The 14,732-nt window shown below is 38.4% G+C and overlaps 2 protein-coding genes across 2 annotated transcripts; one reads left to right on the top strand and one right to left on the bottom strand.

Annotated features, from left to right (window-relative positions):
- The first annotated feature begins 282 nt into the window (after positions 1 to 282).
- Positions 283 to 13,000, top strand: LOC116307207 (uncharacterized). The gene is made up of 9 exons (XM_089027185.1): positions 283 to 438; positions 883 to 1,010; positions 1,870 to 1,992; positions 2,880 to 3,003; positions 3,486 to 4,400; positions 8,585 to 8,712; positions 9,491 to 9,613; positions 11,059 to 11,176; positions 11,794 to 13,000. The coding sequence occupies exons 2-9, from the start codon at positions 894 to 896 to the stop codon at positions 12,792 to 12,794; spliced, it is 2,649 nt and encodes an 882-aa protein (XP_088883311.1). The 5' UTR covers positions 283 to 438; positions 883 to 893; the 3' UTR covers positions 12,795 to 13,000.
- LOC148912496 (uncharacterized) lies at positions 4,538 to 6,124 on the bottom strand. Its single transcript, XM_089027375.1, has one exon. The coding sequence runs from the start codon at positions 5,983 to 5,985 to the stop codon at positions 4,744 to 4,746; it is 1,242 nt and encodes a 413-aa protein (XP_088883501.1). The 5' UTR covers positions 5,986 to 6,124; the 3' UTR covers positions 4,538 to 4,743.
- Positions 13,001 to 14,732: the final 1,732 nt, after the last annotated feature.

The raw sequence follows: 14,732 nt of genomic DNA, 5'->3' as shown, positions 1-14,732 counted from the left end.
GACTTTCAGTTCGTGGATTGGGTGATGGGCTTCTTGTGGCTTTGGGCGTCAGCTTTTGTTTCTCTTGGACCCAGTAAAGAAATGTTAAATGAATTCCGCCATATTAAATTCAGGACAAAGACGTACTGATTGGTCCGCTCGAAGTTTTATTACCGTTTTTCTCGAGTTTTGGTTTAGAAAAACTTAGAACATGGGTCCAAGTAAAGGCTAATTTTCTGTCTGGGTTCCCTTTGTCGTGTCGAGCAACGCCTGCCGTTTTGTGTATTTTGGCGCTATTTTATACAATTCTCCAGTCATTCGTTGAACGTGTTGTTGTAGATTGTTGGTATTCCATTGATTTCCCACCAAAGATCAGCCTGCTTTCTGGTCAACTGGTACGTTAGGTAATTCAGTATTGATGTGTTGTGGTGTAATGGCTGATGTAAACAGAGTTTAGAGGTTCGTTAATGTCTCGTTGCAAAACGATACTTTAAGCTATAGACCGTTTTCTCAAAGTTACGTTCGCATCCAACTTCAAGGGCCTTAACATTGAAAAAGCAAATTCAGTTAAACTGACAAGGCAGTTTTATATTTAAAGAGGAGAATAAACAATTTTACGAATTCTGAACGAAAAAATCATAAAATGTATGTTAATTCTCATTCTAAGCCCCTGTTCTGGTATCGTGGCCCGTCAAGTTTTTTTTAAAATTTGGATGCGAACGCAACCTTGAGGAAACGACTTTGCTTTGAAATAGTGAAAATGTCAACTGATTAAGGATTCATTCTACAAACTACACCTCACCTTTTGTGCCATCACTTCTTGTACTCATATGAAGCGCGCAAAATTTAGCGCATATTTGGTCATTTAGTAGAAGCTTGAACATCTAATTTCGCTGTTCGTAGATCAGTCAAGCATGGCAGAGGTAGAAGCAGTAGATCCAGATTGGTGTGGATATGAATGCAAGTCAGGACAAATTCTGTTCTACTATAACAAGAGAACAGGAGAACACAGATGGGAAGGTGGTGATTATGTAAGTAAAATATTAAACAATACTGGTTGCTAGGCGATGGGAGGAGAGGGGTTGCTAGGGACCAAAGTCAGTTAAGCAATATTTATATGGCATATATACCATATACACCTATTTCAAAAAACGTTGTCATCTCAACAGGCGACATCAATAGTGTTGAGACTGATTAAGGTGACTGCCTACTTTTGGAAAACGATTTAAACTTTTTTTAAAACTTCGATTTCCGAATTGAAATTTAATGCAGATTCTGAATACAAAAGAAAAATTGGGTGACCCGAGCTTGTTTTCGAGATAATCAGCATTTAATGGAAGCCTATGAGCGAGCTTTTGCAGAAGCAAAACTTGTGCCACAGGAAGTGATTAGAAAAAAATTAAGATTCATAAGATAATAGTAAGTTATTTGCAGACTATATGATTGCACGAATGAGGGCTAGTCAATCATTCTACAGTAATTTTTGACAACACGAAAAAGAGATACATTGATTTGTCATATTTTGTAGTTTCGGTGATCTTAAAAAATCTCATAAAGTCGAACAAAAATCCTTACAAAAATCTGATTTTTCATGTGTTAGAAATATAAACTTTTTCTAAAATGTTTATATAACCTAGATTTTTAGGAGTTTTTTCAAATGAGCTACCAAAAAATAGACAGTCCCGTGCAAAATTTGAGGGATTTGCTCTGTTGAAGCTCAAAACGTGTATGGTTCTTCAATTAACAAATAGATCAGGCTTAGCTATGTTCTGTTCTCTGATAAAACACGACTGGAGCTGTAGGACACGAAAATAGTTATAGAAATAACGAGCCGTAGGCGAATCTATCAAAGAAATTATTTATTTTTTAATCAAAAAATTTTTTCAACAGATTTTCATGTCAGAGAGAGATAAAATAGATCCAGATTGGTGTGGTTATGAATGTAAGTCAGGAGAGATTCTGTTCTACTATAACAAGACAACAGGAGAACACAGATGGGCAGGTAGTGAGCATGTAAGTCTAGACATTGTCTCAAAGCTTTTTAAACCTACCCTCCAAAACTCATTTATTTAATAATAATCATTACAACAAAACATGCCTTTTACATGCCTTGATACCCTGATAGCTTCATGATGCCCATCAGCATATTTCCATAGATGGACCAAATGGCTCTCAAAATCTTAATTATTTGAAATACCTCGAAATCAAGCTGTTGTTGTTTGTACAAGAAACGTCTTTGCTGGAATATCATGCCACTAGTGAACTTTGTACCTCATTTGCATAAAATGCTAATAATGTTTAGCAAAACACCAAATATGGCTTTTATATGGCTTGGAGAACGGTTAGTTCCAGCAATCAAAGGGTTAATTCTTAATTGTCTGTGTGTGTGTTACATTCAAACTATGATGCATCTAAATACGTATCTAAAACTTTACCCCACCCTACATCTTCTGACGTACCTGACATAACATGATGCATCTAGATACACATAACTATAGCTGTACCCTACCCTACCCCTCCTGTTGGGCCTGACATGACATGATGCATCTATATACACATAACTATAGCTGTACCCCACCCTACCCCTCCTGTTGGGCCTGACATGACATGATGCATCTATATACACATAACTATAGCTGTACCCCACCCTACCCCTCCTGTTGGGCCTGACATGACATGATGCATCTATATACACATAACTATAGCTGTACCCCACCCTACCTCTCCTGTTGGGCCTGACATGACATGATGCATCTATATACACATAACTATAGCTGTACCCCACCCTACCCCTCCTGTTGGGTCTGACATGACATGATGCATCTAGATACACATAACTATAGCTGTATCCCACCCTACCCCTCCTGTTGGGCCTGACATTACTTTGTATCATTTTCTAGGAATTCAAGAATGATTCTACATGTAATCCATCAGTATCCCAGGAGATCCAGTGTATGAAGACTGATGACTGTGGATGTACTAATGGACAAACTACACAAACCACAGGGAAACGTGTTAGACAAGGTACATCAACAATGCTCACCATTTTTAAGAATTTTGTGTTTGACATTCATTGCTTTTATTCTTTTGGAGTAAGTGACAAAAACTTCCAAGAAATTCTTAATACCATCCACCAAGCACACCAATCTATCTATCCATCCATTCATACCATTTATCATTTCAAGGTCAAGTCCTTATATCCCTTAGTCAGCTCTCTTTAAATGTACTCTACCCCGTAAGTGCTAGCGGACAACAACATCAACACCCTAAAAGATCTCTTAGTTATCTTTCTTCAAATGGGCCCTATGGGTAATAGAAATATAATAATGATGATGATTTAAAATATCTTATTCAGCTCGCTGTAATTGAGCATGACTTTAATATTTCTGTCTGCTAGCCGCTAGATCTGCCCTATAGGTGTGACTTGCTGCCTTTACCAGACAAACGTTAACGTGGTTGTTATTTTCACACCTCTAATCAGTTCTTGTTTTGAATGCGATTTTTAGAAAACAGAAATTCATCGAAGGAAAGTGGTTACTTGGATGAGAAAGACGAGGAGTCGCAACCCAGTAAACAACGGTCGTTAGGAGAGCATGTCACTGAAACAACAGGAGGAGAAGGTGATAAAAAGAGAAGAAAAAGTAAAAATCCAAATGCAAAAACAAACAAATGCACGTACTGCAACAAAGGATTCGAAAAAAAACTTGGTCTCGAAAAGCATGAGCGTATCCATACAGGTGTCAAACCATACGAGTGTAAATACTGTAAAAAGGCATTTGCACAAAAAGGTGATCTAAAGTGTCACGAACGAATCCATACAGGAGTCAAACCTTACAAGTGTTCATACTGTGACAAGGCATTTGCACGTCAAACTAATCTAAAGACACATGAGCGTATCCATACAGGAGTCAAACCATACAAATGTACACAATGTAGCAAGGAATTTACTAGAAGCGATAAGCTAACTAGCCATAAACTTATCCATACAGGTGTCAAATCACACAAGTGCACATACTGTGACAAGGCATTTACACAAAAAGGTACTCTAAAGGAACATGAACGAATCCATACAGGAATCAAACCATACAAGTGTACATACTGTGATAAGGCATTTGCAAAACTAGGTAATCTAAAATATCATGAAAACATCCATACAGGTGTCAAACCACACAAGTGTACATACTGTGACAAGGCATTTACAGTCAAAGGTAGTCTAAAGAAACATGAACGAATCCATACAGGATTCAAACCATACAAGTGTACATACTGTGAAAAGTTATTTGCACGACAAGGTCATCTAAAGAGACATAAACGAATCCATACAGGAATCAAACCATACAAGTGTACATACTGTGACAAGGCATTTGCACGACAAGGTCATCTAAAGGATCATGAAGGCACCCATAAAGCTGTCAAACCATAAAATCTAAACAACACAGAAAACAAGGTTTTAAAGCATCGATTGAGAATGTCTTTAGAATAACACAGACAAGACATTTTACATACATTTTATTTTATTTTGGTTTTATAAGGACCCTTCTGTGAATCGCCGTAAGGTAAAGTTGGTAAAGATTATTATTATTATTATTATTATTATTATTATTATCAGCAGTAAACACGTTTGAATGCTAATTAGGTAAGCTAGATAGGGCGTAATTTCGTAACCTACCAGCATGACAGGATTAATAATATATACAATCACTTAAAACCAATTATTAATGTTCTTAAGATGCAGTTTAAATACTTGGAATGTTTGAAATGTCCTTAAGATGTGATTAATTTGAATGTTCTTGCAATGTTCACTGTGCAGCTTAATACCGCTTTCTGCATTCTGAGTAATACATCTTTGTATCTTGCTCCAAAGATATTCTTCATCTCAGGCTCCATCTCTTTAGACCATCCTCCAAGAACGTCCAAAATGAGGTTCACTTGCAAGAGCGTGTATCCTGGGTGTTGTTTTGTGAGCTCAAGTCTAAGTGCTCCATACTTCTTCGTCTTCTCTTTGTCTTTTTTTTCTCGGTTGTTAACCCACGGACAGCTCATTTCCACCATGAGTACTTTCTTGTTATTGTGGTCGATGAAACGCGCGTCCACACGGTTAGATCGTACATACATGTGGTCAGCATATACAGGTACATCCCAGTATGCTTCAGCGTCAGTTGATTTGTAGAGTGGTTTAGGTTTGACATCAGAAAACCATGGGGGTGTACTATCAGCCAGTTTGAGATCTCTTAGCATCTCAAAGAAAAACACTTTCAAAGCAGCGTTGTGTCTATCCAGGTACTTGGACTGTGCAAGAGACGGACATCCAGCCAGTACATGTGCCAGACATTCGGAACCCTCGCCGCACATTCTGCATGTGACATTATTCTTGTCTGTTGTTCCCGTCTTGTAGGCGGAGTAGACTCTCGTTGGGGTTAGCTGTTCGTACAATTCCATAATGCCTGCAACACAATGGGTAGGAGCGCTTACCCACTTGTTAAGCCATGCAAAGCAGCCTTCATGACTTAATTGATCATCCTGCCATCTTGCTTTCAGTAGACTTCCTTGCCAATGTTGATCTTCAACCTTCCCCACGAGTTTTTCATTTACAGCTTTCTTAAGGTGTTTCTTAATGTGCATTCCCTTGATCTGTATCTCCGGTTCTTCTAATGGGCTACATGACGGTTCTGGGGTATTTAGGTTCAGAGTTGTTCTCAGTTCCTGGGCAAATTTCTTTGCATCACTAATGAGAGAGGAGAATCCCTTGTATGCAGCTCTTTCTTCAAACTGTTGAACAGCTCTCATCATAGGGTCCGGACTCTCGTAAAGTTTGACAGCAGCCTTGATCTTGATCAGCTTATACTCTTGTTCAATGGATCGCAGTCCTCTTCCTCCTTTCTCTCTAGGTAGATATAATACAGCTGTTGAGCTAAGTGGATGTCGTCCTCCATTCCCGCTGATGATCTTCCTTGTTTCTCTATCGATAATACGTAGCTCAGCAAGTGGCCAGTGCTGGGTCCACATAGGATATGTGAGCACCGGAAGTGCAAACTGGTTGGTAGCAAGGACGCGATTATAATCAGATAGTGGGCTTGTCCAGATCACAGATAGCCTACTCAAATACTCCTTTGCTGCTTCTGTAAGTACTTGCTTCTCGTCTTATAAAATGGACTCTTATTATTATTATTATTATTATTATTATTATTAGTAAAGTTGTTATTTTGTGTCATGTATTTGGATATTTTAATAACAAAAAACATTTGACTAATTTATTAATTGAAGGTAATAAATTTACAATGTGGATATATAGAGGTTACTTCATGGTTAGTGAGCGCGTACGGTTTTTATTCACGAGTTGTGAAGAATCAAACGAACGAGCGAGTCTTCTAGCGAGTGAGTTTGATTCTACACAACGAGTGAAAAAAAACCGCACAAGCGAACTAACCATGATGTAATTTATTTATTTTATAAGTTCTCAGATATTACAAGTAAAGATTTTTTGAACTTGGAGTTGAGAGAAAAATTTATTGAACCTCGAACAATTGGTTAACTGAAATAGAAATGTCTCTTTCTAATAGTGTGATAAACTTGTAAATATAAGTATACTTAGATCAGATTCGTGTACTTGTTACTTTCTGCATGAAGTGAAAAATATCGTATAGCCAATCACAGTGCTGATACGATGTTCTTCACTAGTGAAGAAAAACGTATAGCCAATAGAATCGCTTCTCGTTTTTGTGATATGATTTTTGTCAAATAGCTTGCGAACATGTAAATCTCAGTACCTATATAATAAAATTAAGTTAGTTGAACACTGTAATAAAAACGGATGCTTGTGATTGACGATGTGTTCGTTCTTTCAACAAGAAAAGAAAAAAGATTTACAGACCAGAAACGGGGCGTGGATCCAGGAATCTGAGAAATGGGGGTCCGTATAGTCTCCCCCACAGCCGTTTTCAGTGTCGTCACGCAAAGCTTTCTCCCCTGAGTAGCTACCCAGGGGAGAAAGCGTTGCGTGACGACACTGAAAACGGCTGTGGGGGAGACTAGGGTCCGTAGGAATCTGGCCGTAAACTATGGAAAATAACCCAGAGAAACCGTGCTCTAAGTATAGTGGTGGCCTCTCAACAATGTGTCCCGGGTTTGATTCCCAGTCCGGGTGTAACCTCACTTCCTTAGTTCCATCACGGTGCAATTCGTTTTCAAACTCAGCTTTTGAAAATGTTGTACTTTTGCCTTAAAACTGTCACTAAAAGTCAGTTCGGGACCTGGGTCCCATCCGCCTGTTGTGATGACATCACTGCGAGGGCTTGTGTGATTCTCGCAGTTAGTTGAAGTGTGTATTCTTTGTTGTAGTTTTTATTCTTCAAAGCCAATATTTTTCGTATTAATAATGGTGGAAATTGTGAAAACTTTATTTAACGTCAAGGAAACTAGAACTTAGCTCGGCATGGCCGTAACTAGGGGCCTTGAGTTGCAAGGTGTTTGTACAGGGAATTGAAATGGAACTTGAACTATCTACACTAGCAGCCCTCTTGGTATAAAATCCCAGGGGCGGATCCAGGATTTTTTCAAAGGGGGGGTTGTAGCATTGATTAAGGTACTTGTTTGGCGGGAAAGTAGCACAGGGCTCCCAAACGGAAGTAGTCTTATGATAATGATTATTTGCTGCAGGCGGGCATGGTTGTTTCAGGTCCCACACACGGCGTATAGAAAAAGAAGCGAGCGAAATGTGTTCGGCACCCCTGTTTTAATAAAACTCGCGATGCTGTTGGTGTTGTCATAAAAAAATAAATAAAAATAAATCACGATGGCTCTCATAGGGGGGGGGTTGCAACCCCCAAAACCCACCCCTATATCCGCCACTGAATCCCGAGAATTTGCAAACAAACCAACAAACAATTAAAATTGTAAATGAGTCAGCGGACCCTCAGCTCTTGTGGCGGGAAGTGGTGAACGTGTACCCCTCTTGGTTATACGCGGTCACTTAACTTTTACATATCTTTACACTGAATGAATCCTCTTAGCTAATCTATGTCAGGCCACGGGATAAACTCACAAACACACTCACAGATCGCCGTCTCGGGACGACACTATAAAACACACCGTTTCTCCAGTCAAAAATCAAACTCAGACAATTTCATTTCAGGATTGGGCTCCCTGTGTTGTGTCGAGCAACGCCTGCCGTTTTGTGTATTTTGGCGCTATTTTATACAATTCTCCAGTCATTCGTCTAGTCATTCGTTGAACGTGTCGTTGTAGAGCGTTGGTATTTCATTGATTTTCCACCAAAGATCAGGCTGTTTTCTGGTCAACTGGTACGTTAGGTAAGTCAGTATTGATGTGTTATGATGTAACGGCTGATGTGAACAGAGTTTAGAGGTTCGTTAATGTCTCGTTATTGAAATATAGAATACAATACGGTAAACAATCGACTTCACACACTTGATTCATTGAAAGACATCGCATTAGAATAATAAAAATATCTAGTTATTTATGATTTATTCTACAAACTACTCCTCACCTTGTGCCATCACTTCCTGTACTCATATTAAGCGTGCAAAATGTGGCGCATATTTGGTCATTTAGTAGAAGCTTGAACATCTAATTTCGCTGTTCGTAGATCAGTCAACCATGGCAGAGGAAGAAGCAGTAGACCCAGATTGGTGTGGTTATGAATGTAAGTCAGGACAGATTCTGTTCTACTATAACAAGAGAACAGGAGAACACAGATGGGAAGGTGGTGATTATGTAAGTAAAATATTAAACAATACTGGTTGCAAGGCGATGGGAGGAGAGGGGTTGCTAGGGAACAAAGTCAGTTAAGCAATATATAACATATATACATACCATATACACCTATTTCAAAAAAGAACGTTGCCATCTCAACTGGTGAGAGTGTTGATAGCGTTGAGACTTTTTCAATGTTGTTTGCAGTAGACAAAATCATTTCCTTTCGAAATGACTTATCACTTTTGGTGATGTTTTTTGAAATAGTTGTATACTTACAATTTTTTTCGCCAAAGGGGAAGTGATTATCAGTAAATACTTACCAAGCTGTGAGTCTGCAGCAAGGTAAATATCCATCGAAATGAAGCCTGGGGAGAATAAATGTCTTAGTATAATTTATTAAGTCACCGTCCTGAAGGGAATAATCGTTTTAGGAAAATTTAGACTTGTATATCAGAGACAAGAAAACATTCAGGATAGTTTTATTATTAGTCAATACCTTATAAAAACCTTGTAATCACCACTTAAGCAGTGATTATTGTCTCAGAATCACTAGCCACTTGACCAATCACCAATGAATTTGCAAAAATCAGGAAAAAAATTGAAGCCCCCAGCTTTTAATAAGCACCCCCCCCCCCCCCCACTTCCTTCTGTCAAGGTTATGAGTAGACCTTTTTAGTGATATGGTGGCCATCTTGGATTCTATTGTTTTCTGTAAGAGATTATGGGATACTAGTGGAGCAAATATTGGAAACTAAAGAGAAATTAGATTTTATTTTTTAATCCATTTTTTTAACAGATTTTCATGTCAGAGACAGATAAAATAGATCCAGATTGGTGTGGTTATGAATGTAAGTCAGGAGAGATTCTGTTCTACTATAACAAGACAACAGGAGAACACAGATGGGCAGGTGGTGAGCATGTAAGTCTAGACATTATCTCAAAGCTTTTTTAACCTACCCTCCAAAACTCATTTATTTGATAATAATTATTACAGCAAAACATGCAAAAGTATTGACCACACTTAATATATTTGCATACTTCTATGTATGAGGTTTTTGTATAATGAGCTTTTACATGTACGCACCTTGATTCTCTGATAGCTTCATGATGCCCTCTAACATTCCATAGAATGATGTACCAAGGGGCTCTGAAAATCTTGTAAATCAATTATGCAGCTGCATAAGTTGCTTCATATAGTGCAAGGATCAGCTCAATTCGATACATTATAACTGAAGTAAAAAATTATGTATATTTCATATATATTTTTTCATACACGATATTTTTATATCTTTCCTATCGGGCCGATAAACCCACCAGTGGTTAGAGCATGGCACCGTAGTCCAGGGCACAGGTTCAAATCCCGTTCAAGGCTTTCAATTATGATTCTGCATAAGCTGCTTCGTATACTGCGAGGATCAGCTCAATTTGATACATTACTACTGCAGTACAAATATATATTTGATATATATTCTCATGCTCATGAAAATTTCAATTATTTGAAATTTGGAATATCATGCCACTGGTAAAGCTTGTACCTCATTTGCATAAAATGCTGACAATGTCAATCAAACTCCAAATATGGTTTTCCTACGGCTTGGAGAAAAGAGTTGACCCAGGTACCCTACCCTACCCCTCCTGTTGGACCTGACATAACTTGATGCATCTACATACATAACAACAGCGGTACCCCACCCTACCCCTTGTGTTGGGCCTGACATAACATGATGCATCCAATCTCGTACCCAGAGCCTGAGTTTCTTCTGGTCTGCGGCAAAGAACGAGGGCTCTGGCATAATCCATTTTTGAGACCTGGATTTCTACTTTTACTATGATTTTCACTGTGAATTTTAGTTTGATTTAATTTTTACTTTGATTATTTTGATCGGTTATATTTCACTTTCCGAAAACTGCACATGCGCCAAATTATGGATTATGCCAAAGCCCAGCTAGTGCCCTCGTTCTTTTTCGCAGGCAAGAAGAAACGTGGGCTCTGGGTACAAGATTGATGATGCATCTAGATACACATTACTATAGCTGTACCCAACCCTATCCCTCGTGTTGGGCCTGATATAACATGATGCATCTAGATACACATTACTATAGCTGTATCCCACCCTACCCCTCGTGTTGGTCCTGATAAGAACATGATGCATCTAGATACATAACTACAGCTGTACCCCACCCTACCCCTTGTGTTGGGCCTGATATAACATGATGTATCTAGATACATAACTACAGCTGTACCCAACCCTACCCCTTTTGTTGGGCCTGGCATAACATGATGCATCTAGATACACATAACTACTGCTGTACTCCACCCTACCCCTCCTGTTGGGCCTGACATTACTTTGTATCATTTTCTAGGAATTTAAGAACGATTCTAGTCCATCAGTATCACAGGAGATCCAGTGTGCAAAGACTGATGACTGTGGATGTACTAATGGACAGACTACACAAACCAAAGGGAAACGTGTTAGACAAGGTACATCAACAATGCTCACCATATTTAAGGATTTTGTGTTTGACATTCATTATTTTTATTCTTTTAGTGTAAGTGACAAACACTTCCTATCCTTTATTTCTACAATCCACCAAGCACATCTATATATCTGTCATCGATCCATCCATACCATTTATCAATTCAAGGTCAAGTACTTATTTCTTGCCATAGGAGTAAAAAGCTTCAAAACACACCAGAACTGTTATATTTTACTATAGTCAGCTAGCTGTGTCCTCAGAAAAGGTCCGTAAGGGACAAAGGCTAATGACCAAAGATATCAACACGCTAAAAGATCCCTTAGTCATCTCTCTGTAAATAAACTCTACCCATAAGTGCTAGCGGACAACGACATCAACACGCTAACAGATCTCTTAGTTATCTTTCTTTAAATGGGCCCTATGGGTAATAGAAATATAATAATGATGATGATTTAAAATATCTTATTCAGCTCGCTGTAATTGAGCATGTCTGTGATATCCCTGTCTGCTAGCCACTAGATCTGCCCCATAGGTGTGACTTGCTGCCTTTACCAGACAAACGTTAATGTGGTTGTTACTTTCACACCTCTAATCAGCTCTTGTTTTGAATGCGATTTTTAGAAAACAGAAATTCATCGAAGGAAAGTGGTTACTTGGATGAGAAAGACGAGGAGTCGCAACCCAGTAAACAACGGTCGTTAGGAGAGCATGTCACTGAAACAACAGGAGGAGAAGGTGATAAAATAAGAAGAAAAAGAAAAAATCCAAATGCGAAAACAAACAAATGCACGTACTGCAACAAAGGATTCGAAAAAATACGTGATCTTGAAAAGCATGAGCGTATCCATACAGGTGTCAAACCATACAAGTGTAAATACTGTAAAAAGGCATTTGCACAAAAAGGTGATCTAAAGAGTCACGAACGAATCCATACAGGAGTCAAACCTTACAAGTGTTCATACTGTGACAAGGCATTTGCACGTCAAACTAATCTAAAGACACATGAGCGTATCCATACAGGAGTCAAACCATACAAATGTACACAATGTAGCAAGGAATTTACTAGAAGCGATCAGCTAACTAGCCATAAACTTATCCATGCAGGTGTCAAATCACACAAGTGCACATACTGTGACAAGGCATTTACACAAAAATGTACTCTAAAGGAACATGAACGAATCCATACAGGAATCAAACCATACAAGTGTACCTACTGTGATAAGGCATTCACAAAACTAGGTAATCTAAAATATCATGAAAAAATCCATACAGGTGTCAAACCACACAAGTGCACATACTGTGACAAGGCATTTACACTCAAAGGTAATCTAAAGGATCATGAACGAATCCATACAGGTGTAAAACCATACAATTGTACATACTGTGACAAGGCATTTATACTACGAAGTACTCTAAAGGATCATGAACGAAGCCATACAGGAGTCAAACCATACAAATGTACACAATGTAGCAAGGGATTTGGACTCAAATGTAGTCTAAAGAATCATGAACGAATCCATACAGGATTGAAACCATACAAGTGTACATACTGTGACAAGGCATTTGCACGACGAGAACATCTAAAGTATCATGAAGGCACCCATAAAGCTGTCAAACCATAAAATCTAAACAACACAGAAAAACACGGTTTCAAAGCAGCGATTGAGAATGTTTTTAGAATAACACAGACAAGAAAGTTTTTTTTTTTCTTCATGTATTTGGATATTTCAATAAAAACTTTTGAATAATTAATTGAAGTTAATAAATTTACAATGTGGATATAATTAAATTAGTTGAATACTTTAATAAAAAAAATGGATGCTTGTGATTGACGATGTTCTCGTTCTTTCAACAAGAAAAGAAAAAAGTTTTACTGACAAGAAGCAAGAAAAGGATCGTGGATCATTCGATCCAGGAATTTGAGAAATGGGGGTCCGTAGAAATCTGGCCGTAAACTATGCAAAATAACCCAGAGAAACCGTGCTCAAAGGATAGCGGTGGCCTCTCAACAATGTGACGCGAGTTTGATTCCCAGTGAACACTATGCTGGTAAACACTTGGTCGTATTTGAGTAGAGGTGTTTGTTGGTTTTTTCTCGTGCTTCGAGGTGGCTGTTGTCTTGGTCACGCGCTTTCCTCATTGCGTAAAAATCAACTTATAAATAGTTCACTTCCAAGATATGCTTCGCTTGCCACACACAAAGGTTTTAGTAAGATGCTACGTGAGAAACTAATTTCATTATTTTTCTCCACGAATCACTGACTGCATAATGCACGAAGCAAAACTACGATGCAATCCTATCTAACTCGAATTTTGATTTATTTTATGCATGAAGCAGGTGGAAGGGAAAAGATTTTCATTCGGACTAGCTGGACAGGGCAATGATGGATGATTGCATGCATTGGTCATTAGATCACATCGAACTAGGCCTAGACCACAATATAAATAAGAGGGTAATGGGATGGCTTTATTTTACAGAAAAATTGATATCAGTTGAGGGGTATGATAATGATAGATGTTGGCGGTGACAATGATGAGTCTTATGGTAATGATGATGATAAGTGTGGTGCTGATGCATGGTGGTGCGGATGCTGATGGTGGTGGTTACAATGATGAGTGATGCTGATGATGATGAGGGTAATGATTATTGCTGATGTAGTGGTCAGGACAGCCTGGTGAGTGAAACATTTTATAATGGATAAGAAGTATTTAAAGTGCTTATGAATCCAAATGTTTACCCTGTATTTTACAATAAAATATTAAAATTTGTGAGTTTCATCATGGTACAATTTGTTTTCAAACTCAGCTTTTGAAAAAAAAATTTTGCCTTAAGACTGTCATTAAACGTCAAAAAGCGTCTGAGACCTGGGACCTAATCTGCCTGTTAAGATGACGTCACTGAGAGGACTGCTGTGATTCTCTCAGTTAGATGACGTGTATATTTCTTGTTGTAGCTTTTATACTTCAAAAAAAAAAAAAAAAAGCAAATAAATCCCATAGATAATGGTTAAAATTCTGAAAACTCATTACGTCTATGAAATTAGCCTCCGTTGCAGACGTCCTAACCGAACCCCGCAGGACGTCTGTAAAGGAGGCTACTATAAAATCAGGCGTTATTATACAGTCAATTCAAAAAACGTTGTCGTCGACCAACTCAAGCCTACGCGACTGCACCGAAAGGAACTCTGGGTAGCAGCCATTGAAGCAGAGTTGACTCCATAATTTTATCTGACTAGTTATGCCTGGTTTAAGTTTACAGCACGAACCTTCGTAGGCGAGCGTGAAGTGTTGAAGGAGACGTCTTTTTAATGCCTTCATATTATCGAAATAGACGACTTGCACTAAGAGGTCACGTGATCAAATCGGCCATTGTGGCTGGCATTTTACAGGATTTTAGCTATGCGAGAATGTAAAAAAAGATGGATTCGGTAGTTTTTTGGGTGAAAAAAGGTAAGTTAGCGCACTAAATAACTATAAAAATCCCCTTTTCTTGCAAGAAATATATTCTTAGTAGATATCTAAAGTAGATTTCTGCTATTAACTCGCCAAAAAGAGAAAAA

This window comes from Actinia tenebrosa, unplaced genomic scaffold (assembly GCF_029948245.1).
Source record: "Actinia tenebrosa isolate PJP-AT-01 unplaced genomic scaffold, QUT_ActTen_1.0 PGA_scaffold11__36_contigs__length_13525064, whole genome shotgun sequence".
Lineage (NCBI taxonomy): Eukaryota > Metazoa > Cnidaria > Anthozoa > Actiniaria > Actiniidae > Actinia > Actinia tenebrosa.
Note: the sequence above shows the minus strand (reverse complement) of the source record. Positions and strands in the feature narration are given on the sequence as shown.

Bases quoted from the DNA above. Each gene is read 5' to 3' on its own strand.
- LOC116307207 (XM_089027185.1), top strand. From the start codon at position 894: ATGGCAGAGGTAGAAGCAGTAGATCCAGATTGGTGTGGATATGAATGC. The intron at 8,713-9,490 runs GTAAGTAAAATA...TTTTTTTAACAG, and splicing joins GATGGGAAGGTGGTGATTAT to ATTTTCATGTCAGAGACAGA. The intron at 11,177-11,793 runs GTACATCAACAA...TGCGATTTTTAG, and splicing joins AGGGAAACGTGTTAGACAAG to AAAACAGAAATTCATCGAAG.
- LOC148912496 (XM_089027375.1), bottom strand. From the start codon at position 5,985: ATGTGGACCCAGCACTGGCCACTTGCTGAGCTACGTATTATCGATAGA.